Source organism: Dreissena polymorpha, chromosome 2, assembly GCF_020536995.1.
Source record: "Dreissena polymorpha isolate Duluth1 chromosome 2, UMN_Dpol_1.0, whole genome shotgun sequence".
Lineage (NCBI taxonomy): Eukaryota > Metazoa > Mollusca > Bivalvia > Myida > Dreissenidae > Dreissena > Dreissena polymorpha.
In genome coordinates, this window is record NC_068356.1 from 149,636,563 (window position 1) to 149,664,445 (window position 27,883).

The window sequence follows — 27,883 nt, forward strand, 5'->3', positions numbered from 1 at the left end:
AATGCTTACCTAAAACAAAGTGTATTAAATATGTTACAGTAGAAAGGAACATCTGTTTAAATTTTTAAACCAACACATATTTGTATTGTTAATTTTCATTCACTTAAAAAATAAAATGCCTGACTAATTTAAAGTTTCTTTTAATAACATACTGTTCTTTCAACCATTTACTCAGATATTCATATTGACATGTTTGATGTCCCCTAGAAGTTCCAATTATATATTAAAGACTATTCTTAAGTCTTAAGATATTCCAGCTTTAAAGACTTATTTACCTTGCCTAAGATACTGATGAGCAGCATATAGCATAAAACCTGAATTACTTGCAGGCTGCTCTTGTTTTATACTGGTTACATAAAACAATGTTCACTTTGCTTCAGAGTAGTAGAGGGATGACGATATCAATAAGATAAATTGCAGAATCATAAATGCTAACACAAAATAGTGACAAAGTAAAATTTGTTCTTACGGAAATAATTTTACTACTTACAAGGCAACTTACATAAAAAAAGCTTATTTACATCAACTTTTAACAAGTACATAATTTAAATATTAGCTTATGTACATCAAACCTTAACAAGTATATATAAATTTATACCTATGAAGAATTGTACACCAAATTTAGCCATCAAGCTTTGGAACACCTTTTCATCAGTTTTGATGTATACAATAAAATAGTCAGCTAATTCTAAACACATTTCTTTGAATAACACAATTATTTTTTGATTCTTTAGGTAATCTCAATATTTTGATGTATATATCTGCCAAGAAAAGTACATTTGTTGGTTGCTGCTAAAATAAAACACACACACAAACACACACAATAGTAATACCATATATTGATACCATATGAAACTATCCACCAGGAGAATTAAAGAAATGTAAAAATTAGCTTAAAGCAGTAAATATTAAGACATTTTTTTCTACACACCCATTAAATTATCAAAGAAGCTCATTATTTATTATATAATATTTCCTAATCAAAACAGGTTTTTATTTGAAGTGACACTCAATTAAAAACAAAACATAAAAAGACCTAATGGTATTGAGAAAAAAATGCAGATGCACTTTCAATAATATATAATTAATCATTTAAAAAAATGTTTTGCACAGTGCTTTAAAAAAAAAAGACACCTTACCATCCATTCAACAAGTATTTACAACAAACCCTCAGCAACAATTATCTGTTAAGTCTAGGACATTGAATGAAGATCTTCACAGAGATCAAAATGATGTCTGAATGATAAATTTAAAAATAGATCTATAGATTTCTATACATGTTGAACAAGCTAAAGAATGCATTGCCAGTCTCAGAATCACAATTTAACCCTGCACTGTTATCAATTGCAAATATCCAGAAAAAATATGTTTGATTTAAAATACATATATTATACCAGTTATGATACGATAAGCATATCAAATTTCAAAATGCTAGCTTGTAGCTCTGGTCTGAATAAAAGTCATATAGTCTTATAAATATCACAAATAGATAACTGATTTACGTTTAAACAACTTAATATATCTGAAATATATAAAATATAAAAAAAAACAATATTAAACAAGAGCTTTGTCATAGACGTGACGAATACCCCCACATGACCCCTTGACCTAGTTTTTGACCCAGAAAGGCCCATGTTCTAACTTGGCCTTAAGATCATCTCCATAAAACATCTGACCAAGTTTGGTGAAGATCGGATGTAAACTACTTGAATTAGAGAGGGGACACCATGCTGAATGTTAAAAAATGCACTAAGTGACCCCTTGACCTAGTTTTAGGCCCTAAATGACCCATGTTTAAACTTGTCCTAGAGATCATTTAGATAAAACTTGTGACGAAGTTTGGTGAGGATTGGATGAAAACTACTTGAATTAGAGAGCGGACAACATGGTGAGGTTAAAAACACACTACGATACCCCGTGACCTAGTTTTTGACCTGGCATGACCCATATTCAAACTTGACCAAGACATCATCTAGATACAACTTCTTACCAAGTTTGGTGAAGATTGGATGAAAACTACTTGAATTAGAGAGCGGACAACATTGTGCTGTTTAAAACGCACTAAATGACCCCGTGACCTTGTTTTTGACCCAGCATGACCCATATTCAAATTTGCCCTAGACATTATCAAGTTACAACTTCTGACCAAGTGTGATGAAGATCGGATTTAAACTACTTGAAATAGAGAGCGGACACCATGCTCAATGTGTAAAACGTACTAAGTGACCCTGTGACCTAGTTTTTGATCTGGCATGGCCCATGTTCGAACTTGGCCTTCAGATCATCTAGATAAAACTTCTGACCAAGTTTGGTGAAGATGGGATGAAAACTACTTGAATTAGAGAGCGGACGACATGCTGAATGTTTAAAACGCACTAAGTGACCCCGTGACCTAGTTTTTGACCCGGCAAGGCCCATGTTCGAACTTGGCCTAGACATCATGTAGATACAACTTCTGACCAAGTTTGGTGAAGATCTGATGAAAACTACTTAAATTAGAGAGCGGACACTTAATACAGACCGACCAACAGACAAGTTCACTCCTATATACCCCCCTAAACTTCGTTTGTGGGGGTATAATAATGTACCCTCCCAGACTCCAAGAAACCTGTCAAAAAGTCTGACAAATCTGATGAAAAAATAATCTGACAGACCTGATGTCTGTCATGTACCCGATACTTTGAAATAATCACATGCAACAAGCATGCATATCTGACAGATTGACCTAATTTCTGACAACAATCCTTCCTAATCAATGTGTCTGACAGGTTCTACCGAGGTTCCATGGAGTCTGTTATTCTTGCTAAGGGGATGTGAGCCTCTGACATCAGCGATACATTAATTAGCTGTTACTAGTGGTGATGCAGTCTAGAAGAACTTTTTGGCCTGGTTCTCTTTGTTTTGTCTGAAATAAGCAAAAGGATAAGTTGTAAATGCCTATTTTAAGCCCCTCCCAACTATAAAATGCAGATCAGCACATCTTAAATTGGCATAGTTCAAATGCACTTATTCTTCAAAATATTTCTGCAATCAATCCATTATAAATGAATTACATATACTTTAAACTTTCATTTGCAGCATCAAGTATAGAAAAACCTTAATGTAGCAAATGCCTTTAAACATGTCTTTAATCTGGTTTGCTTTTCTGCCCTTATGTTTTTGACAACACCCTGTATCTTTCGTAATGCACATATTTCCCCAGTAAGATTACAATATGAAATCATTCAAACAGGGATTACTCTGTCCTTTTCTATACATTAGTTTGTCTAAAGAACTGTCTATGTGGCTAAATTTTTATCATAAATATGCATAAAACAACCAAAATGACAAATCGTTATTACACAGTAAAATTGTATTAAACAAGAGATGTGTTCGTCAAACACAATGCCCCCTATTGTGCCGCTTTGAAAAAAATAAATATTTTTTTTACCTTTGACCTTGAAGGATGACCTTGACCTTCAACTTCCACCACTCAAAATGTGCAGCTTCATGAGAACACCGCTTTGAAATTATATTGTTACCTTTGACTTTGAAGGATGAACTTGACCTTGAACTTCCACCACTCAAAATGTGCAGCTTCATGAGAACGCCGCTTTGATTTTGATTATTTTTTTTACCTTTGACCTTGAAGGATGACCTTGACCTTGAACTTCCACCACTCAAAATGTGCAGCTTCATGAGATACACATGCATGCCAAATATCAAGTTGCTATCTTCAATAGTGAAAAAGTTATGGCCAATAGTTTTTTTCGGACGGACAGACAGACTGACTGACATACTGACTGACGGACAGTTCAACTGCTATATGCCACCCTACCGGGAGCATAACAAAATGTTGGACATAATGGAGCCCTGTTAAAAGGCACACATTATACAAGATGTATCCTACAAGAATAGCCATATGCTATGGAAGCGGTCTATTATTTTTTCCTATGTTTTTCTATAGTAATATTTATGTATGAAGTTACTCACCTATACACCATGTAACCTATAAGAATAGCCAGCTGTATTGCTATGGCAACAAAAAAGACACTTGAGGAAAGGCAAGGTGGTGGCAATGGACACCCTCCAGCACCCTGGGGAGTAGAAAACAACAGAAGCGTTAACAAGAGTTGTTTTTTTTCATACAACGTTGTTTTAAACAATTTGGGCTGCACTATGTGTAAAGGGGATTAAATCCATACGCGGTAAGTGTTGCCCCAGATTAGCCTGTGCAGTCTGCACAGGCTAATCAGGGACAACACTAGGCTTTTAGTGTATTTTTTTCATAAAAAGGAAGACTGATCAATATGAAAATTCGGTTAAGCCAAAAAGTGTCGTTTCTGATTAGCCTGTGCAGAATGCAAGTGCTAAATTTGGACAACTACGCACATGCATTAAGGCCCCTTCCCAGAGAACGTCCCAAATGTATATGCAAAAATAATCGAGCTTTTGGTAAGCATTGGTTATGAATTCTTCTGGACTTGTTCATTAAACTATGCGAATAGGGCAGAAGATAAAACAAGTCATTTGAGGTATGTTACACATATGATTTAGGTTTCATAGTTTCAAACTCAACGACATATGTCAACATGACAAGCAGCAAACCATAGGTCTATTTTAACCTCAGGCCTTTTGATATTAGTAAGGAAATGCCTTATACAAACTGTAATAAATGTTCACCATTTTAACTACTTTTCTGACATATATTATAGTTACATGGGCCAGTTCACCAACACATACTTTTTTTATGGGCAAGCTTTGCAAATCAATGGGGTTAACATTACAAAGTGCCTATGAGTCTCCCTCTGGGAGAATGGGACATAATGCACAAGTGTAAAGTGCCATCCCAGATGGGCTTGTGGACTTTCCACAGGCTAATCAGGGACTACACTTTTCTGCTAAACTGGATTTTTAGTAACAAGACTTTCTTTAAACAAAAAATATCTATAAAACAAGAGTGCCAAATTGTCACAAGATACGCTTGTTTGAAGGTTTTGGACACCATTCTAAATGCTTGAAATGCACTAAGTGACCTAGTGTTTGACCCGACATGACCGATATTTGATCTTGACCTAGATATCATTTAGACACAACTTCTGACCAAATTTGGTGAAGATCGGATGAAAACTACTTCAATTTTAGAGTGGACACTATGCTAAATCCTTTAAATGCACTAAGTGACCCTGTGACCTAGTTTTTGACCCAGCATGACCCATATTCGAACTTGACTTAGATATTGTCTTGAAACAACTTCTGATCAAATTTGGTGAAGATCAGATGAAAACTACTTCAATTAGAGAGAGGACACTATGCTTAATGTTTGAAATGCACTAAGTGACGCCATGACCTAGTTTTTCATCTAGCATGACCCATATTTAAACTTGACCTAGATATTATTTAAGCACAACTTCTGACCAAATTTGTTGAAGATCTGATGAAAACTACTTCAATTAGAGAGCAGACACCATGCTAAATCCTTGAAATGCACTCAGTGACCTATGACCTAGTTTTTGACCCAGCATATCCCATGTTCGAACTTGTCCTAGATATTGTCTAGATCAAACTTCTGACCAAATTTGGAGAAGATTGGATAAAAACTATTTCAATTAGAGAGCCGACACCATGCTAAATTCTTGAAATGCACTAAGTGACCTTGTGACCCAGTTTTGGACCCAGCATAACCCATATTTGAACTTCATTTAGATATCATTTAGACGCAAATTCTGACAAAATTTGGTGAAGATAAGATAAAAACTACTTCAATTAGAGAGCGGACACCATGCTAAATGCTTGAAATGCACTAAGTGACCCCTTGACCTATTATTTGACCCTGCATGATCCATATTTGAACTTGACCTAGATATTGTTTAGATACAACTTCTGACCAAGTTTGGTGAAGATCGGATGATAACTAATTTAATAAGAGAGCGGACACTGCTGTGGACGCCGCTGCCCGCCCGCCAAGGGTGAAACTATAATACGTCCCGGTTTTTTAAATGGGTGCATAAAAACAGGAAGTGTCACCCCTGATAAACCTATGCAAATTGCACAAGCTTATCTGGAAAGACACTTTACGCACATGAATAAAGCCCCGGTTTACCCAGAGCAAGGCTTATATACTTATGTCCGTGCCATACCTGGGGCCTGTTGAGCATGTGAGCCATGTCAGTCTACACCTATGTCAGTGCCATACCTGGGGCCTGTTGAGCATGTGAACCACGTCAGTCTACACTAATGTCAGTGTCATACCTGGGGCCTGTTGAGCATGTGAACCACGTCAGTCTACACTAATGTCAGTGTCATACCTGGGGCCTGTTGAGCATGTGAGCCACGTCAGTCTACACTAATGTCAGTGTCATACCTGGGGCCTGTTGAGCATGTGAGCCACGTCAGTCTACACTTATGTCAGTGCCATACCTGGGGCCTGTTGAGCATGTGAGCCACGTCAGTCTACACTTATGTCAGTGCCATACCTGGGGCCTGTTGAGCATGTGAGCCACGTCAGTCTTCACTTATGTCAGTGTCATACCTGGGGCCTGTTGAGCATGTGAGCCACGTCAGTCTACACTTATGTCAGTGTCATACCTGGGGCCTGTTGAGCATGTGAGCCACGTCAGTCTACACTTATGTCAGTGTCATACCTGGGGCCTGTTGAGCATATGAGCCACGTCAGTCTACACTTATGTCAGTGCCTTACCTGGGGCCAGTTGAGCATGTGAGCCACGTCAGTCTACACTTATGTCAGTGTCATACCTGGGGCCTGTTGAGCATGTGAACCACGTCAGTCTACACTTATGTCAGTGCCTTACCTGGGACCTGTTGAGCATGTGAGCCACGTCAGTCTACACTAATGTCAGTGTCATACCTGGGGCCTGTTGAGCATGTGAGCCACGTCAGTCTACACTAATGTCAGTGTCATACCTGGGGCCTGTTGAGCATGTGAGCCATGTCAGTCTACACTTATGTCAGTGCCATACCTGGGGCCTGTTGAGCATGTGAGCCACGTCAGTCTACACTTATGTCAGTGTCATACCTGGGGCCTGTTGAGCATGTGAACCACGTCAGTCTACACTTATGTCAGTGCCATACCTGGGGCCTGTTGAGCAAGTGAGCCACGTCAGTCTTCACTTATGTCAGTGTCATACCTGGGGCCTGTTGAGCATGTGAGCCACATCAGTCTACACTTATGTCAGTGCCATACCTGGGGCCTGTTGAGCATTTGAGCCACGTCAGTCTACACTTATGTCAGTGCCATACCTGGGGCCTGTTGAGCATGTGAGCCACGTCAGTCTTCACTTATGTCAGTGCCATACCTGGGGCCTGTTGAGCATGTGAGCCACGTCAGCCTACACTAATGTCAGTGCCATACCTGAGGCCTGTTGAGCATATGAGCCACGTCAGTCTACACTAATGTCAGTGTCATACCTGAGGCCTGTTGAGCATGTAAGCCACGTCAGTCTACACTTATGTCAGTGTCATACCTGGGGCCTGTTGAGCATGTGAGCCACGTCAGTCTACACTTATGTCAGTGCCATACCTGGGGCCTGTTGAGCATGTGAGCCACGTCAGTCTACACTTATGTCAGTGCCATACCTGGGGCCTGTTGAGCATGTGAGCCATGTCAGTCTACACTTATGTCAGTGTCATATCTAGGGCCTGTTGAGCATGTGAGCCACGTCAGTCTACACTTATGTCAGTGCCATACCTGGGGCCTGTTGAGCATGTGAGCCATGTCAGTCTTAACTTATGTCAGTGCCATACCTGGGGCCTGTTGAGCATGTGAGCCACGTCAGTCTACACTAATGTCAGTGTCATACCTGGGGCCTGTTGAGCATGTGAGCCACGTCAGTCTACACTTATGTCAGTGCCATACCTGGGGCCTGTTGAGCATGTGAGCCATGTCACTCTACACTTATGTCAGTGCCATACCTGGGGCCTGTTGAGCATGTGAGCCATGTCAGTCTACACTTATGTCAGTGCCATACCTGGGGCCTGTTGAGCATGTGAACCACGTCAGTCTACACTAATGTCAGTGCCATACCTGGGGCCTGTTGAGCATGTGAACCACGTCAGTCTACACTTATGTCAGTGTCATACCTGGGGCCTGTTGAGCATGTGAGCCACGTCAGTCTACACTAATGTCAGTGCCATACCTGGGGTCTGTTGAGCATGTGAGCCACGTCAGTCTTCACTTATGTCAGTGTCATACCTGGGGCCTGTTGAGCATGTGAGACACGTCAGTCTTCACTTATGTCAGTGTCATACCTGGGGCCTGTTGAGCATGTGAGCCACGTCAGTCTACACTTATGTCAGTGCCATACCTGGGGCCTGTTGAGCATATGAGCCACGTCAGTCTACACTAATGTCAGTGTCATACCTGGGGCCTGTTGAGCAAGTGAACCACGTCAGTCTACACTAATATCAGTGTCATACCTGGGGCCTGTTGAGCAAGTGAACCACGTCAGTCTACACTAATGTCAGTGCCATACCTGGGGCCTGTTGAGCATGTGAGCCACGTCAGTCTACACTAATGTCAGTGCCATACCTGGGGCCTGTTGAGCATGTGAGCCATGTCAGTCTACACTTATGTCAGTGCCATACCTGAGGCCTGTTGAGCATGTGAGCCACGTCAGTCTACACTTATGTCAGTGCCATACCTGGGGCCTGTTGAGCATGTGAGCCACGTCAGTCTACACTTATGTCAGTGCCATACCTGGGGCCTGTTGAGCATGTGAGCCATGTCAGTCTACACTTATGTCAGTGCCATACCTGAGGCCTGTTGAGCATGTGAGCCATGTCAGTCTACACTAATGTCAGTGTCATACCTGGGGCCTGTTGAGCAAGTGAACCACGTCAGTCTACACTAATGTCAGTGCCATACCTGGGGCCTGTTGAGCATGTGAGCCATGTCAGTCTACACCTATGTCCGTGCCATACCTGGGGCCTGTTGAGCAAGTGAGCCACGTCAGTCTACACTTATGTCAGTGTCATACCTGGGGCCTGTTGAGCATGTGAACCACGTCAGTCTACACTAATGTCAGTGTCATACCTGGGGCCTGTTGAGCAAGTGAGCCACGTCAGTCTACACTAATGTCAGTGCCATACCTGGGGCCTGTTGAGCATGTGAGCCATGTCAGTCTACACCTATGTCCGTGCCATACCTGGGGCCTGTTGAGCATATGAGCCACGTCAGTCTACACTAATGTCAGTGCCATACCTGGGGCCTGTTCAGCATATGAGCCACGTCAGTCTACACTAATGTCAGTGTCATACCTGGGGCCTGTTGAGCAAGTGAACCACGTCAGTCTACACTTATGTCAGTGCCATACCTGGGGCCTGTTGAGCATATGAGCCACGTCAGTCTACACTTATGTCAGCGCCATACCTGGGGCCTGTTGAGCATGTGAGCCACGTCAGTCTACACTAATGTCAGTGCCATACCTGGGGCCTGTTGAGCATGTGAGCCACGTCAGTCTACACTAATGTCAGTGCCATACCTGGGGCCTGTTGAGCATGTGAGCCACGTCAGTCTACACTAATGTCAGTGCCATACCTGGGGCCTGTTGAGCATGTGAACCACGTCAGTCTACACTAATGTCAGTGCCATACCTGGGGCCTGTTGAGCATGTGAACCACGTCAGTCTACACTAATGTCAGTGTCATACCTGGGGCCTGTTGAGCAAGTGAGCCACGTCAGTCTACACTTATGTCAGTGCCATACCTGGGGCCTGTTGAGCAAGTGAACCACGTCAGTCTACACTAATGTCAGTGCCATACCTAGGGTCTGTTGAGCAAGTGAGCCACGTCAGTCTACACTAATGTCAGTGCCATACCTGGGGCCTGTTGAGCAAGTGAACCACGTCAGTCTACACTAATGTCAGTGCCATACCTGGGGCCTGTTGAGCATGTGAGCCACGTCAGTCTACACTAATGTCAGTGCCATACCTGGGGCCTGTTGAGCATGTGAGCCACGTCGGTCTTCACAAGACGCAGGTTCTCCTGCAGCTCATGCATGACTAGCGCCATCTGAGGGTTGACCCCGCCCCCTGCCCCGCCCCCATGCTGCACCTGCTGTCCTCCCTGACCCATGCTGTTCTGAATGATGTTGGCTCGCTGTTGTACATCATTTACTATGTTCCTGTAAGAAATATTGAGCACAACATGATAACATGCAATCCCCATATGATTTGTGTTCTGTATTACATTTGCACAATAGTATACATTTTTTACTACATTCCATTAAGTAAAGTAACACATTAAATGACACGCATCACGCAAAAAATGGGTCTTGTGCCCTATGCGGCCAATATAGCTTCAAAACAGCCTGCGCAGTCTCATCAGGAAAAGCTCAGGACAGAGTAACTCCAATAAAGTTTCATATTGCTAATAGTCTCTTCCTTTATTTCCTTTTCTCTTATCAAATTAAAATGGACTAATAAATGCTTAAAAATGACATTGGTTCTCCTGTCAGGACATTCAACTCTTAAGTTTTTATATGACACTCCCTCTGTGAAAAGGGGTTTTAATGCATGTGCATAAAGTGTTTCCCAGTTTCCTGTGCAGTCCACCCAGGTAAATCAGGGGCAATACTTTCCGCTTTATTGTTTCTTCTTTTGAAGGAAGACTCTTCTTGACGAAAAAATCTAGTTAAGGCAGAAAGTGTCATCCCTAATAAGCCCGTGCGGACTGCACAAGCTCATATGGCACGACACTTTATGCACATGCAGTAACCCCCCCCCCCATTTCACAGAGCCCGGCCCATATCTTTCCCTGCCTACCTGATCTGCCTGGCCTCCTGTATGAGTTCATTCTGTGTGTTGAGTACTCGGTCCACCTCATGTCTCTTGATTGTGTCAATCATTTGTCCTCCCCCAACCTGTTGGGCCTGAAACATAAACATAGCAGTTAAAGGGGATTTACTGTGACAAGAACACAACAGTTGAAGGGGCTTTCTTGTTACAAGACCAAAACTGTTAAAGAGGCATTATTGTTACAAGACCAACAAGAGCACCGCCTTGCGGGTGCAGACCGCTCATCTATTTTCTTTTTAAAGGTGAAGGGACTCTCATTTTCAATCACAAAGGAGGGAGGAGTGGAGTGAAGAGGGGTGTATAGTGTGGGGTTGTGGACATTTATTACATTATCTTCCAAAAAAGCGAAAAAAAAAAAAAAAAAAAAAAAAAAAAATCGGGGGGGGGGGGTATAGTGTGAGGGTGTGGTGATAATTTGTGAGATGATCTTAAAAAAAAAAAAAATCAAAAAAATCAAAAAAAAAATTTGGGGGGTGGGGTGGGGTGGGGGGGGTGGGGTGGGGGTATAGTGTGAGGGTGTGGTGGTCATTTGTGAGATGATCTTAAAAAAAAAAAAAAAAAAAAAAAATTAAAAAAAATTGGGGGGGGGGGAGGGGGGGGAGGGGGGGGGGAGGGCACGGGGGATGGTTTGGGTGAAGTCTATAGTGGTATGTCAGGTAAGAGTAGTTTCATCAAAGTATCAATCAAATCTAATCATAAATAAAGAAGTTATGGCAATTTTAGCAAAATTTAATAATTTGACCTTGAGAGTCAAGGTCATTCAAAGGTCAAAGTAAAATTCAAGTTGCCAGGTACAGTAACCTCATGATAGCATGTAAGTATTTGAAGTTTGAAAGCAATAGCCTTGATACTTCGAGTGGATCGAAACACAAAATTTAACCATATATTAAAAGTTACTAAGTCAAAAAGGGCCATAATTCCGTAACAATGACAACCAGAGTTATGCAACTTGTCCTTTTACTGTACCCTTATGATAGTTTGTGAGTGTTCCAAGTATGAAAGCAGTATCTATGATACTTTAGGGGTAAAGTGACCAAAACATAAATCTTAACCAAATTTTCAATTTTCTAAGTATAAAGGGCCCATAATTCCGTCCAAATGCCAGTCAGAGTTACATAACTTTGCCTGCACCGTCCCCTTATGATAGTTCATAAATCTTGCAAGTATGAAAGCAATAGCTTTGATACTGTAGGAATAAAGTGGACCTAAACACAAAACTTAATCATATTTTCGATTTTCTAAGTATAAAAAGGGCACATAATTCTGTCAAAATGCCAGTCAGAGTTACATTACTTTGCCTGCACAGTCCCCTTATGATAGTTAGTAAGTGTTGCAAGTATGAAAGCAATAGCTTTGATGCTTAAGGAATAAAATGGACCTAAACACAAAACTTAACCAAAATTGTCAATTTTCTAAGTATAAAAAGGGCACATAATTCTGTCAAAATGCATGCCAGAGTTATCTAACTTTGCCTGCCCAGTCCCCTCATGATAGTAAGTAAGTGTACCAAGTTTGAATGCAATAGCATTGATACTTACTGAGAAAAGTGGAACTAAACGCAAAACTTAACCAAAATTTTCCATTTTTTAAGTATAAAAAGGGCACATAATTCTGTCAAAATGCACACCAGAGTTATCTAACTTTGCCTGCCTAGTCCCCTCATGATAGTAAGTAAGTGTACCAAGTTTGAATGCAATAGCATTGATACTTTCTGAGAAAAGTGGACCTAAACGCAAAACTTAACCGGACGCCGACGCCAACGCCAACGCCAACGCCGACGCCGACGCCAAGGTGATGACAATAGCTCATAATTTTTTTTCAAAAAATAGATGAGCTAAAAATGTTCAAAGGGGTTTTACGTGACAAGGACCAAACTGTGTAAGGAGTATTAGTTATAATGAAGAACCAGATTAATGTTATCATCTCAATCATTAGTGCTGCCCCACCCCTCTGAGCATAGCACAAAAACACAACTGTTTAAGAGCCATTAGTAATTAAAATCTAAGCAACTTAAGTCTCTGGATGGTGTCGATCACGGGTACAAACCCAAACCACTTTCCTTGTGAAAAGAACACATAACAGATAACCAAATGAATATACTCACCCCTCCCTGAGGAACCGCCACGCCCCCCTGAGACATCTGTGAGACTCTAGACAGCACCAACTCCTGACGACCCAGCAGCTCATCAAACCTCTTGCCGAGCTCCTTCAGAGTCTGATGAATGAAGTTCTGGCCTGTAGTGGGAAACAAGAAACATGAAATGAGCTGGGCGCAGGAAAAATGGGGCTTTATTCACGTGTGTGAGGTGTTGTTCCAGATTAGCCTGTGAAGTCTGCACAGGATAATCAAGGTCAACATTTTTTGTCTACACTGGATTTCTGTTTTCAAGAGACTTTCTTTACCAAACAAGAGATGTGTTTGTCAGGAACACAATGCCCCCTATTGCGCCACTTTGAAATAAAAATTCAATATATCATTTGGCAGGTTTATATATTATCTCCCTTTAAAAGCTAATGACTTCCCTTGGATTGTATTTTTTTACTTTTGATCTTGAAGGTTGACCTTGACCTTTCATCACTCAAAATGTGCAGCTCCACGAGATACACATGCATGCTAAATATCAAGTTGCTATCTTAAATAATACAAAAGTTATGGCCAATGTTAAAGTTTTCGGACAGACTGATGGACGGACGGACAGACAGTTCAAATGCTATTTGCCACCCTACCGGGGGTATAAAAAATCCATAAAAGCGCAGTGTCCTCCCTCGTCAGCCTGTGCAGACTAAACAGGCTTACATGGGATGACACTTGACGCACATGCATTAAGCAAAGTTTTCTTAGAACAATTTACTTGAAGACATTTGTTACTAGATTCAAGTTTTAAAGGCTTCATTTCCAACACTTAGATACTGATGAGCAGCAAACAGCATAAAACCTGCACAGACTGCCAGTTACTCGCAAGCTGTTCTGGTTTTATGCTGTTTGCACATAGCAATTTTCACTTTGCCTCTGAGTGGGAAAGGATTAAAACAAATTGGTAGGCAACAACCATTATGTTCACTACATTAAAGTATCATGATACTTATCTCTAGTCGATCTTTAAATAAACTTTTCTTAATTTGAGGATCATGTTGATAATAAATGTCTGCTTGTTGCAAGATCTTAAATATTACATTATTTAACACTGACACTGAAAAAAAATGTGCGGACTAATCAGGGTCAACACTGCACAGTCTAATCTGGGACACCACTTTAAGCAAATGATTTGCCAAAGACATCATGTTACCTTCAAAGATCATCCTCAATTCGCGGTCTGCCTGGTTCTCGTACGCGTTCTCTGGGTTCTCAAAGTGTTCCTGCTTGTCTGGATGTTGCTGCTGGTATCTGCAGAGGAGGTGATAAAAAGGTGCTTAATGCGCGTGTATAATGTGTCGTCCCTGATTAGCCTGTGCAGTCTGCACAGGCTAATCAGGGACAATGCTTTCCCCCAGGACTGTATTTTCGTTTAGAAGAGACTTCCTTACAACAACAAAATTCTATAAAAGCGGAAAGTTTCGTCTTCCTGATTAATCTGTGCAGTCTGCACAGGCTTGTCTGGAACGACACTTTACGCACACGTGTTATGCCCAAAAGGACAGAGTTTAATTGCTTGTTACACTCATTTATAATTATAGACCATGTTGGTATATCATGACTGATCAATACACAATGGTAAAGAAACCCAATCATGTACAAAAACATGGTTAGAACAATTACTTAATTGATAGCGGGTGGGGTATTTGGTGTGCAAAATATATTCATTTTTTTCTTCTGTTTCTCAAGCTGTATTGTAAATAACTTTTTTTAATGAAAATCTGTTTAAATACATATATAACCTATCTCTTTCAATGAGGGTTTATGGTGTGAATAATATATTAACTTCTTCCTGTTGAATATAGGGCGATTTTTTCAGGACTTTAAAGGGATCTTTTCACGCTTTGGTAAATTGACAAAATTGAAAAAAGTTGTTTCAGATTCGCAAATTTTCGTTTTAGTTATGATATTTGTGAGGAAACAGTAATACTGAACATTTACCATGGTCTAATATAGCCATTATATGCATCTTTTGACGATTTTAAAACCTAAAAATTATAAAGCATTGCAACGCGAAACGATTGAATAATTTGGAGAGTTCTGTTTTTGTCGTTATATTTTGTGAAACTACGAAGATTGCTTATATAATGTATAAAATACATCATGTATGTGTACTCGGCGGAATAGCTCAGTAGGCTAAAGCGTTTTTACTTCAGGACTCTGGCAGGACTCCAGGGGTCACTGGTTCGAAACCTGGTCCGGGCAATGTTCTTTTCCTTTTTTTAATTTTATTCTTGATTTTTTACTGGAGCTTTTACGATCCAATGTTTACATTTATCGATATAAAGCATTTAATGAATAAGTTAAAAAATGCCAAAATCTGTGAAAAGGCCCCTTAAAACAAATATACCCTGAATAATAAAATGGTTCACTCACTCTTTCTTCTGTTTCTCCAACTGCTCGTAGTACTGATCAAATTCTTTGTCAAACTTGGCTTTCTCTGTTTCGTCTATCCGGGACTCCACCTTCTGACCTGGGGGCACCAGGGAGTGGGTGAGGAAGGCTAGCACATCATGGTCATCTGAAACGAGGAATTTCATTGCTCAATTGAATTGAAAACATCATGGTCATCTGAGACAAGCGTTTTAATTGGTAAACTGATTTAAAAACATCATAGTCATCAGAAACAAGGGTTCACATTGGTCAATTGATTTAAAATTATAGATTTTGTGAGGAAGGCTAGCACATCATAGTAACCTGAAACAAGAGTTTTCATTGGTCAACTGATTTAAACACATCATAGTCATCTGAAACAAGGGTTCTGATTGGTCAATTGATTTTAAAATATAGATTTTGATTGGTCCCATGGAGTGGGTGAGGAAGGCTAGCACATTATGGTCATCTGAAACAAGAATTCTTATTGGTCAACTGATTTTAAAATATTGTGACAAACTCTAGTTCCCCTTTCATCAAAGTTAAGGGAGGTATACTGTATTCAACATGGCCACCTTTCTGTCAAAGGACACCAACTGGTGAGACAAAGTTTTCATGGGCTTTCAATTCACAACTTTCAAGCTTGCATGCATCATTTCTGATGATATTGATACCCATCCCCCCTCAAGCAGCATGTCTAACCATGTACCACAATTTTATAGAACATCAGAGTAGAAAGAGGCTTAACTTTTCTGCTTTTAAATGCAAGACGATGACAACATTTGAGTTTTGCTCTGGACATACTGGGCTTAATGCATGTGTTTTTACTGGTCTCCCATATTTACCTGTGCAGTACACACAGATTTATTAGGAACGACACATTCCGCTTTCATATCATTTTTATCTTTCAAAGGAAGTCTCTTTTAACAGAAAATCCAATCTAGGAGGAAGTGTCGTCCCTGATTAGCCTGTGCAGACTGCACAGAATTATCTGGAATGACACTTTTGTACATGTCTTAAGCCCAGTTTTCACACACCACTGAATTTGATCATGGTTACCTGCAAGTCCCCCAGTGGCAGCACTCACACCAAAGTAGCCAGACTTAGGCAGGATCACGTTCTCTGCTCGGAGACAGAGCTCAAAATCATCCTTGTTGTTTGTGAGACCACTGTTGAAAAACACCTGAAACAAGCAAATTCGTTGAATTGATATCCCCCGCCAAAATGCTTCAGGACACAAAAGTGTTATATTTGATACTCAAAAAAGCATTTTTTCAAGATACAAAGGGCCATAACTCTGTTATTAACATATGGTGTACAATGCCATTTGGCGTGCATCATCCTCTTATTGATATACATACCCATACAAAGTTTCAATGAAATCCACCAAAGCATTTCCAAGATATGGCTTCGGACACACAAAAAAAGCATTTTTTCAATATACAAAGGGCCATTACTCCGTTATTTACAGATGGTTTACAATGCCATTTGGCGTGCACCATTCTCTTAGCCATATATATACTCATACCAAGTTTCAATGAAATCCGCCAAAGCACTTCCAAGATAGGGCTCCGGACGGACGGACAGACAACGCCAAAACAATATCCCTCCCTTATGGCGGGGGATAATAATCATGTTGATCATATAGGGGTTTCATTACCACAGATTATTAAAAAGTAAGGACTAAAATGGAATTATTCTTAGTTAAAGTTTGAATAACATTTTCACTTTCTTTAACCTTACTAATTTTAGTACAAGTGCTTAAATCTGAAGAACTATTTATATACTGTGTAATGAACTATGATAAATTATCTAATTATTATCAATGTTATGTATGTAAGGAATTTAACCATGTTTTGTTTAAACCCATGGTTTAATTTTTTAACAACTGGGCATAGGAGATGGGTGTTTGACCAAAATGTAAACATAAAAATGTTAAAGCTTAAGTATAATTGAACTTTAATTCCCTGAATACTTTTGGATACTATCAGTCTACTTTAAAACTAAAACATCCAAACAACATATACAACATTCAATGCATCTAATCTTGGTGGTAATTTTCTTTTAATTCCATTAACAGATATGGTAAGGATGTATTGGCTATATCTCTGAGCAGATGCTTTTTTTTTCAAAAATGATAAACACTTGAGCTTTGTGAAAAGGGTTTAAATGCATGTGCGTTAAGTGTCAGCCAACATTAGCCTGTGTAGTCTGCACAGGCTAATCTGGGATGACACTGTACGCACATGCATTAAACCTCCTTTTTCACAGAGCAAGACTCATTTTCCAGCAGCAGAGACCCACTTACAGTGAGGACATGCTGGTAGTACTCAATCTTGGCCCTGATGGGAAATGGCTTGTTTCTGAAGTCTCTCATACAGCCGCCCAGCTGCTGGTTGATACCGTCACTGTGAACACAGAGCAGATACTGGGGTTACAGAGCAAACACTGGAGTTAGTGTGAACACAAAGAGCAGACACTGGGGTTAGTTACAACACAGAAAAGACTTAACACAGAGCAGACACTGTGGTTAGTGAGATCACAGAGCAGAGACTGGGGTTATTGTTAACACAGAGCATACACTGGGGTAAGTGAGAACACAGAGCAGACACTGGGGTAAGTGAGAACACAGAGCAGACAATAGGGTTGTGTGAATACAGAGTAAAACTCAAAAACTAATAGTTAAACATTAAGACATATTTTAATGATCCATTTTCAGATACAAAATTCAGATAAAGATAGGACTGGGATTTGCAATCAAGACAGACAATCAAGATTGAATTTCCAAACTGATTCCTGTTTTATAGAATTTTGTTTTAAAAAGTCTCCTCTCAAAATGGAAGTAATTAAACACCCAATAACAAAAAATATTTTGTTTTAACAGTATTGCTAAAAATGGCTTGATGCAGATAGCAATGCCATTATAGTTGCAAATGAATAAAAACTGCTCACTTTTGATGCTCGTATTGTTTTGTTCCGTCGTTCACCATGGCCATGATGTAGGGGTTGTTGTGCTGCAAATGTACGTACAATATAAAAATAATAATAAAGATAATAATAAATAACATTCACATATCTGTTTATTAAGATGATTTAATCAGTGATATACACTTGAAATGTAATCATTTATAGGACTGCACAATTGCATATACATGTACAGCAGTGGAACATCAGCCACACATCAGTTAACAAAGACCATATCTATACATGTACAGCAGTGGAACATCAGCCACACATCAGTTAACCCTTTGCATGCTGGGAAATTTATCGTCTGCTAAAATGTCGTCTGCTGAATTTCTACAATTAGCATTTCTTCGATTTTTTTTTCAAAAATTACTATCAGAATAGCAAACAGTTTGGATCCAGATGCAGTTTGGATCCAGATGAGACGCCACGTTCTGTGGCGTCTCATCTGGATCCAAACTGTTTGCAAAGACCTTCAAAACTCGGTTCCCGCATTGTAAGGGTTAACAAAGTCCATATCTAGATCACAGACGTTTCATAGGTAGTTTTCCAAAGACTCCATTTACTTTACATATGGGTTGTGCTCTGTGAAAAGGGGGTTTAATGCATGTGCATAAAGAGTTGTCTTAGATTAGCCTGTGAAGTCTGCACAGGCTAATCAGGGACGACATTTTCTGCTTGTATATTTTTCTTCAAAGAAAGTCTCTTCTTACCAAAAATCCAGTTTAGACGGAAAGTTTTGTCCCTGATTAGCCAGTCCTGACTGCACAGGCTAATCTGGGACGACACTTTATGCACATGCATTAAACCACCTTTTCACGGAGAGCTGCTCAATTTTTTTTATTTGGTTGCCTTTACAACAATAACATTTTCACTTTCAATATAATGTGTCTGTACTGGACACAGATGCGCTGACCACAGTAATACAGTTTGTAAATCAATATTGAATATAGGCTTTAAAATCGGAAAGCGTACTGCCGTGAGTACTGGTATATGATACAAGTTGTAATTGTGAACATACACAGACCTATTGTCTATAATAGTACCAGTAAGTGAGGCATAATAATGTTACACAATAAATTAGTTTACTTCTATTAGTCAAGTTGTAATTGGTTTTATAACAAACTTGAAAGACTTTATGATTTCAGAGCTATTTCAAAAAAAATTGAGCATCAGTGAAATGATTAATTTTCCAGTAATTATTTTAGAGTTCATATCCACATGGTTACTAGGAAAACTCAGATACATCAATGACAACAACAAAAACACTTAAACTCAAAGGGAAGTTTGATGGAAAAAAATCCATCTTCTATGAACAAAAACAAAATAATATATACTAACTTAAGAATGACATATTGGTAGAAATAACCAAAATGTCAAAACTATTTTTGGTTAAAATTTGCTCTGTTCTGCCCAGAACCCAAGAATATTGTGAACCTAAAAGCAATGTGTATTGTTTGCAAGGCCACTTGTATATGACTATCAACATGCATTACAAGCTACATGTATATACTTTGCAGCCATGTACAATAACACTTCATGCATTCCAGCAAATTGCTAAAGCCAAATAGTTTCGATAAATTGATTGAATAGAGTTCATGTTTTTTAGGTCAAATTTGTAGGGCACATTTGCCTCCCTGCTCAAAAAGGTATATATTTTCCCCTTATAATTTCCTACCCCATCTATGTAAGCTTAACTTTGAGGGAAAAAAAGAGATGTGTTGGTCAGAAACACAATGCCCCCTAATGCGCCACTTTTTTTTTTGACCTTTGACCTTGAAGGATGACCTTGACCTTTCACCACTCAAAATCTGCAGCTCCATGAGATACACATGAATGCCAAATATGAAGTTGCTATGTTCAATATTTCAAAAGTTATTGCAAAACTTTACTGTAAGGTTAAAGTTTTGGGACAGAATGACAGACAGAAAGACAGACAGGCCAAAAACAATTTACCCCCGATTTATCGATCCGGGGGCAGAAAAAGGCTACCATTAAATTGGGACAAAAATTGACAAAGTAAGTGTTCTTGTGTACATGTATAATCCCAGTCTTTTTCATCAAATCAAGTTTGATCATCATATAAATTAGCATTTGTAGCAAAGCACTTGAATCAAATGTTTTATAACTAAGATGAAATGTACAATGTGATTGCAAAAAATTATGTCCCTTTTGACATATAAGTTGTCCATCAGCAGCAACCCATCATTTTAAACCCAAATATTAAAAAAACAAGGGCTGTTTGTAAAACATGCATGCCCCCCATATGGGCTGTCAGTTGTAGTGGCAGCCATTGTGTGAATACGTTTTTTGTCACTGTGACCTTTGACCTAGTGACCTGAAAATCAATAGGGGTCATCTGCAAGTCATGATAAATGTACCTATGAAGTTTCATGGTCCTAGGCCTAAGAATTATTGAGTTATCACCCGGAAACCATTTTACTGTTTCGTGTCACTGTGACCTTGACCTTTGACCTAGTGACCTGAAAATCAATAGGGGTCATCTGCCAGTCATGATCAATATACCTATGAAGTTTCATGAACCTAGGCAGGGTTTTGTTTTGGCCCGATTTTATAGCCGAAATTCGGCTATATTCCCAATCACAAAAAGTATACTTTTTTCTTAACCAAATTTTCAATTTTCCAAGTATAAAAAAGGAACATAATTCTGTCAAAATGCATGCCAGAGTAATCTAACTTTGCCTGCCCAGTCCCCTCATGATAGTAAGTAAGTGTACCAAGTTTGACCTTTGACCTAGTGACCTGAAAATCAATAGGGGTCATCTGCGAGTCATGATCAATGTACCTATGAAGTTTCATGATCCTTAAGCATAAGCAATTTTGAGTTATCATCCAAAAACCATTTTACTATTTCGGGTCACCGTGACCTTGACGTTTGACCTAGTGACCTGAAAATCAATAGGGGTCATCTGCGAGTCATGATCAATGTACCTATGAAGTTTCATGATCCTAGGCATAAGTGTTCTTGAGTAATCATCCAGAAACCATTTTACTATTTCGGGTCACCTTGACCTTTACCTTTGACCTAGTGACCTGAAAATCTATAGGGGTCATCTACGAGTCATGATCAATGTACCTATGAAGTTTCATGATCCTAGGCATAAGCATTCTTAAGTTATCATCCAGAAACCATTTTACTATTTCGTGTCACCGTGACCTTGACCTTTGACCTAGTGACCTCAAAATCAATAGGGATCATCTGCGAGTCATGATCAATGTACCTATGAAGTTTCATGATCCTAGGCCAAAGCATGCTCGAGTTATCAACCGGAAACCATTTTACTATTTTGGGTCACCTTGACCTTGACCTTTAACCTAGTGACCTGAAAATCAATAGGGGTCATCTGCGAGTCATGATCAATGTACCTATGAAGTTTTATGATCCTAGACCTAAGCATTCTTGAGTTATCATACAGAAACCATTTTACTATTTCAGGTCACCGTGACCTTGAGCTTTGACCTAGTGACCTGAAAATCAATAGGGGTCATCTGTGAGTCATGATCAATGTACCTATGAAGTTTCATGATCCTAGGCCTAAGCGTTCTTGAGTTATCATCCGGAAACCATCTGGTGGACGGACATACATACGGACGGACCTAAATGAGCAAAACAATATACCCCCTCTTCTTCGAAGGGGGCATAAATATGGAGTTTTATTGTAAGAATGTATAAATAACAAATAAATATAAGCGCTTTAAGGAACTTTAGACACTCTGGGCATTATCGCTTTGGTAAATACAAACACAACTAAATGATACAAAGAAAAGTATACATGATGCATGCCATTAGATATCAGCTACAACACAAACTTGGATAAGATGCAGATAAAACAACTTGCAATGAAAATGCAGTTTTATATAGTTAGACATTTTATGCTCACAGGCATGGCATTTTCAACAAGGCAGACGTTTATAAATATGGTTCATGCGTCAGTTAATTGGTTAATGATAAAAATTTGACAAACAAACATATTTAATGTGTAAATACTTTAACATTGTTAAAATGTATTTCGTGATAAGGGACTATAAAGAATGCAAGCAAATTTACAACAAAAGAACACAACATTGTTTCACTTTCCAAAGAAAGACTCGGAGGGAAAATCTACTGCAACTATCCCTGACAGTGATTTTTTATCGCTTTATATTTTACATCCTGTGTCTTTTTGATTGGGAGAAAAAGCACGATAGACCATGTTATTGGGGAAAATAAAACATTATTATATGTTATGACTATATATGACTATAAGCAACAGATGTTAAGCCGAAGCAGTGAAAAATCAAACAATATTTTCACAAAGCAAAATGTCTAAATGCAAAGAAGAATAACAACAACAACCAGACTTACAATTCCTCGAGAAGGGTCAGAGCCAGCCTGAACAGCAAGGAGTTCGTTAGGGTCACATGGGGCAATGGAGGTAACCCTTTACCACTTAGATACGTTTTGACGCATTTGAAGTCACTTAGAAAGTTAAATTTAATTAAAGACCATTCTTGCTAGATTCAAGTTTTAAAGGCTTCATTTCCAACCCTTAGATACTGATGAACAGCAAACAGCATAATGCCTAAACAGACTGCGAGTTACTCGCAGGCTGTTCTGGTTTTATGCTGTTTGCACATAGCCATTTTCACTTTTCTTCTGAGTGGAAAAGGGTTAATCTCAGAAACACACCCTCAATGAGAGAGCCATTGAAGAGTTACAGTTCTTAATAGCAACACACATGTACAAACACAGGCAGATTTTAATTATGATAAGCATGTAAGACATTGTGACAGAGTTATGGCTATTAATATGGTGGTACCAAATCAGTATTCACAAATTGTGCTATGAAGTGTACAACGATATACATACACTTTTTTACTACTGGTAAGCAAAACAATATACAGCTGTTTTCTCTCGTATATTACTGCCACTAAATAGATGCAGCTCTTTGACAAAACCTCTCCATTCCAACAAATTCTCTTCATGCATTTGTATGCAGTATGCACCAGAAACATTCCCATACTATATATACCTTTAAACAGAGTATTGTACAGGATTTTGCTATTATTTAATATTACCTCTAAATAATATGTTCCCTTTTCATTTTAATTGCTGTTGTGAGTTACAAAACTTTACACATACATGCAAACCACTACAGCTTCAATACACAGGATGTATTTTCTGTAGGATCAATTATAGAATCAATGTTAAGTCAAAAGCAGTTGAACATTAGTGGATGTTAACCTGCTGTTGGACAGTAGTGTTTGATAAGGCAATGCAACACTGAGCATTTATTGAGAACCAATTGACAAATAATATATATGAATGATCATGGTTAAATTATAGCCCGATAAGCTTCTCCCCACCCCACATAGAAGGCACACCCTTTGATAGCACTAGCTTATTAACAAGAGCACCGCATAACGGGTGTCAACACTCGGCTGCGGGTGCAGTTTGGAATAAATGAAAGCTTGTCAGATTTTTTTTAGAGGCCACAGTGACCTTGGCCTTTGACCTAGTGACCCAAAAATGGGTGTGGCATGTAGAACTCATCAAGGTGCAGCTACATATGAAGTTTAAACGTTGTAGGTGGAAGCACTTTCATTTTAGAGCCTATGTTCAAAAGGTTAACAAAATGTTACGGTTTTGGCATGACACGGACGATGGACGACGAGCTGGCTATGACAATACCTCGGGTTTTCTCCGAAAACAGCCGAGCTAAAAAATATCATTCAAATGACACTGTTTGTATCTAGTTAAAGAATCTCTGATTCTGAAGTACAGTGTACTTGATCAATTAACAAAATTGCAGATAATGAAATGCTAAGCAGATACAATAAGAGTTTTAAATCTGTTGGCACTGCAGTGTTGCATTAATCAATGTCAGTTAGACATGTTAGTAGTGGACTACAGTGTCTATCGCACATACCATGTTACTAGGGTTGTTCTGCAGATACAAGAACATATAAAACGTTAGCGATGCAGGCACTTAAATAATACAACACCAAAATACAGGCTTTTCAGCATTGGTACAGTATGTCAGTTTTCCAAAGGTTATCTAAAAACAGGCCTAATTTTAACATGTGTTAGGTATTTTGCTCATTTCCTAATATTTAACCAAATACTTTAGTGAAATAGAGGATCAACAGCAAAGATTTTTTCTAGTAAGTTCTGGTAACATATGCATGTGCACCAAAATGTTTAGTATTTTCTAATGAATGAGAATTGCAGAATATGGTACGCAAAACATTATATTATCAGGGAGTTTTATTGCCTTATATAACAGACCTTATAACAATTAAATTTCTTTAAAATCATGCAGTTTACCACTAAATCAAAACTTATACCACCTGTCTCATTTTCCAAAACAGCTTTTTAAGATACACATATTTCTTCCAAAAATCAACGGGATAGGGCCTCTTCCCAATGAGAAGAGAAATACCCTGCTCACACAAGGAGTTCAAAACATTGTTTCTGCAAGGATTGACTAATACTATCAAATGAGTCTATTGTAAAATTGCATGTTTTAATTTCGTGATGACAAAAAGACATGTACCAACCTGTCCGTCATTGTCAAATGAATCAAAGAACACAGCCAAGCCTTTCCAGTAGTCGTTGCTTCCGAACACAGGTCCCTCTATACCCTTCATCTCTGTGAACCAAACAGCCTGGAGCAACAAGATGCACAATATAAAAATTGTCATTACTATACAAGGTTATCAACTTAATGACCATCAAATACTATCCCATGTTCACTGATAAAAAAACATGTTGACAAAGGTTGAAATTTATTGCTTTATTATATGGCCTCACTAAAATACCTCAAACTGTTTTTAGAAAAAATCCCAAGAACAAAATTAATAAGGCTATTACATATGTATAAAAAAAACGTACTGTATTATGCGTTTGGTACCATTCTTTATCTTGAGACCCTTCCCTTTTTATGAACCACATATCATGTAGTTTTAAAAACCATAACAGACAACAAGAAGGACCTTTTTTAAATTATTGGATGAGATTACTGATGTCTAGTGTAAAGTGTTTAAAAAAAATCTTTTAAGCAATAAAAATAATAAAAATAAAACAATAATGTTCAAACAATAGATTACATATTGCCATGTAATTTACTGACAAGTGAACCATTTTGACAAGGAAACAATAAGGTATGTGGCCTTAACCCATCAAACATTTAAACAATTGACAGTTTTTACTCAGTTTTTTACCTGGGGCAAATTGCATTGGAGGACTGTCAAAAAATCAAAATATCACAAAGAAATGGATACAATCTTCAACTCCTATTTGAGACATGGAATGAAGTTTACATACACTTCGATAATTTTGTAATGTGTTTACTCTAAATAAATAAGGGGGTATTTTAAATTCAAGTCTGTTCTTCTACAATTTCAGACAAGACAGGGTCAAAATGGCTTATAAATTATTTACAGTATACTGGGAAAGTACTCAAATGCACTTAAAAATAATAATTATTTAAACACTAAACATTATCTATTCAACATTACCACACACCAACAAGCAATTAGACAAATATGCCAAGAGACTTTGGAAGTGGAAAAATCAAAATCTCATACAACAATGATTATGATTGTAGTTTGTGTGTTGCTCTTTCTTGTAGCTGTTTTATTTTAAAGAAAATGTTACCTCTTAAGGGAAGCAGCTCAATGTTGTCTATACAAATTACAGAATAATGGTGTTGATTTTGTAAAGACATCACAATTCTTACCAGTCCATCTGCCCCTACTCTTCCCCTGCCTGTGACTTTGAAGACAACTTCAACTGACCAGTTCTCAAAGTTAGCTGCACTCTTTGTCCAAACAGAGCCTAAATAAACAAAATGTTTCTTCATGAAAATTTGCTTAATAAATACAGTCCAGAATAGGGAGAGAGTAAGAATCACAAAAGGGTCAGGGTGGGAAACTGGACAAATATGGAGACATTTTTATTGCAATTTTTTCAAGCCATTTTGGGGAAAGGAGTCTTGTCAAATTGGGATTTTTGTTTAATCGATACAAGTGGCAACTTTGGGTATTATTTATCAACAAAAAGAACCAAATTGGGATTTTTCATCAACAAATATTGACACAATTCATCATAAATTAAAGTTATATATTTTGTAGGATATTTAAAAAAGAAAGTTGAGATATAGTCTACTAATCAAAAGTCACAAGAGACTTCTTTAAAAAAAAAAGAAATAATGATATATATTTTTTTAGGGGTGGGGGGAGGATTGAAAATATTTTCACAATCTTTTGACAAGTGAAGAGATGAGAGAAGAGAAAGCCAAAAGAAGCATTCTGCCATTTCACACCAAATCTTTGCCTAGGGTTAAATCAGAATTTAGTAAAAGATTAAAACTAGACAAAACTAAGAATCTTATGAAAGACAACAAACAACTGAAACAAAAAAGACATCTGACAAATTGAATATCTATTCGTAACTGGTGTATTTTACCTTTTTTACTTCTGAGTGATGGGGTGATTCGAATGTTGTCATCACTGGCTATGGCATCTGTAAATAAAAGTCAAATTCAATAATTTATTTTATATCTAATCAGTAGTTCTAAACATGTAACCTATTGAAAAAATTAATAATTCTGAAGTGAATAATGCCTGAATAAGAATTGAAAATTGTTTTTATGAAGTCTTAACGATATGTACTAAACATTAACTTAAGTGCTATTAATTGGATTTAATTAATATTTTGTAAAAAGGTTTATTATTGGCCAATTAAAAAGAAACACAACAGATAATTCAGTTGGAAAAGGGAAAAAAATTCTTTTATACTTTATTATGCTCAATAATAATGGGTGCCCAATACATATTAGTAAGTTGTTTTATTTCAATGCACATGGTATTTGATAATAAGCTGTCTGCTAAAAGATAAATTGTTTAAATAATAAAAAAACATAACAGCAAAACGCAAAAATAAATGCATTGTTAACAAGTAAGTATCAAGGTTTCTTCCTATTTGCAATTGTGCTTATGACAAAGTTTTGAAACTCTCGAAACAGTGCTCCATATTGCACACACGGTTAGTATATACATGTACGTGGCCAATGTAAATTACACGTGTCCAAAACTGCACAAATGTTGACTGTTTACCTCCTTGATATTCCCAGAATGGCACGCTGCGATCTTTCTGCACAATATGCGGTCCCTTGAAACTGTATTTGTACTCAAATCTGATCTTTGGCAACTCTGCATAAACGCAAATTATTGCAGAAAACAGTAAAAACACACAGACTTTCATCTTGACAGTTCCCCAGTTGTCTACGGAAGTAATACACCGACCTCTTGCGGAATCTTGACTTTCGTGATGCAATATAATTGCTTTGTGATAAAAGCTAATGTTAGGTTAAATAGGCGAGGTATAAAACCCGGAACTATCCGGAAATCTTTATGGTAAAACCCGGAACCGATATAAATGGTTATAACTTCATTATTATTCGTCCGATATTAATTATAATGGTACCGTTGTAAAGAAGATCCTCTACAGATTCTAACCATATCAAAATATTTTATGGCAGGGTCGTAGTCGGCCTGTAAATCGCGGACAAAGTCGGCCTGTTTTAACGTTTTTTTTTACACACGCAAATGCCGA

At 38.4% G+C, this 27,883-nt stretch overlaps 2 protein-coding genes across 5 annotated transcripts in view; one reads left to right on the plus strand and one right to left on the minus strand.

The window, feature by feature from the left end:
- LOC127869415 (uncharacterized) overlaps nucleotides 1–27,883 on the plus strand; it is a 470,973-nt gene that overhangs the window by 46,132 nt on the left and 396,958 nt on the right. The window lies entirely within an intron of this gene.
- LOC127869414 (protein ERGIC-53-like) lies at nucleotides 248–27,601 on the minus strand. 4 transcript variants are annotated; one of them, XM_052411965.1, is made up of 16 exons: nucleotides 27,385–27,601; nucleotides 26,735–26,791; nucleotides 26,007–26,104; nucleotides 24,826–24,933; nucleotides 24,195–24,212; nucleotides 22,631–22,657; nucleotides 18,253–18,314; nucleotides 17,609–17,708; nucleotides 16,360–16,483; nucleotides 15,304–15,448; nucleotides 14,081–14,178; nucleotides 12,898–13,028; nucleotides 10,761–10,867; nucleotides 9,928–10,120; nucleotides 3,973–4,076; nucleotides 248–2,905 (listed from the first exon to the last, which is right to left on the minus strand). In XM_052411965.1, exons 1-16 carry the CDS (start codon nucleotides 27,530–27,532, stop codon nucleotides 2,869–2,871), a joined length of 1,557 nt encoding a protein of 518 aa, XP_052267925.1. In that variant the 5' UTR covers nucleotides 27,533–27,601; the 3' UTR covers nucleotides 248–2,868. The 4 variants fall into 4 exon arrangements, with proteins under 4 accessions (XP_052267925.1, XP_052267926.1, XP_052267928.1 ...); XM_052411966.1 differs by lacking the exon at nucleotides 24,195–24,212; XM_052411968.1 differs by lacking the exon at nucleotides 22,631–22,657 and having other exon boundaries at nucleotides 27,385–27,600.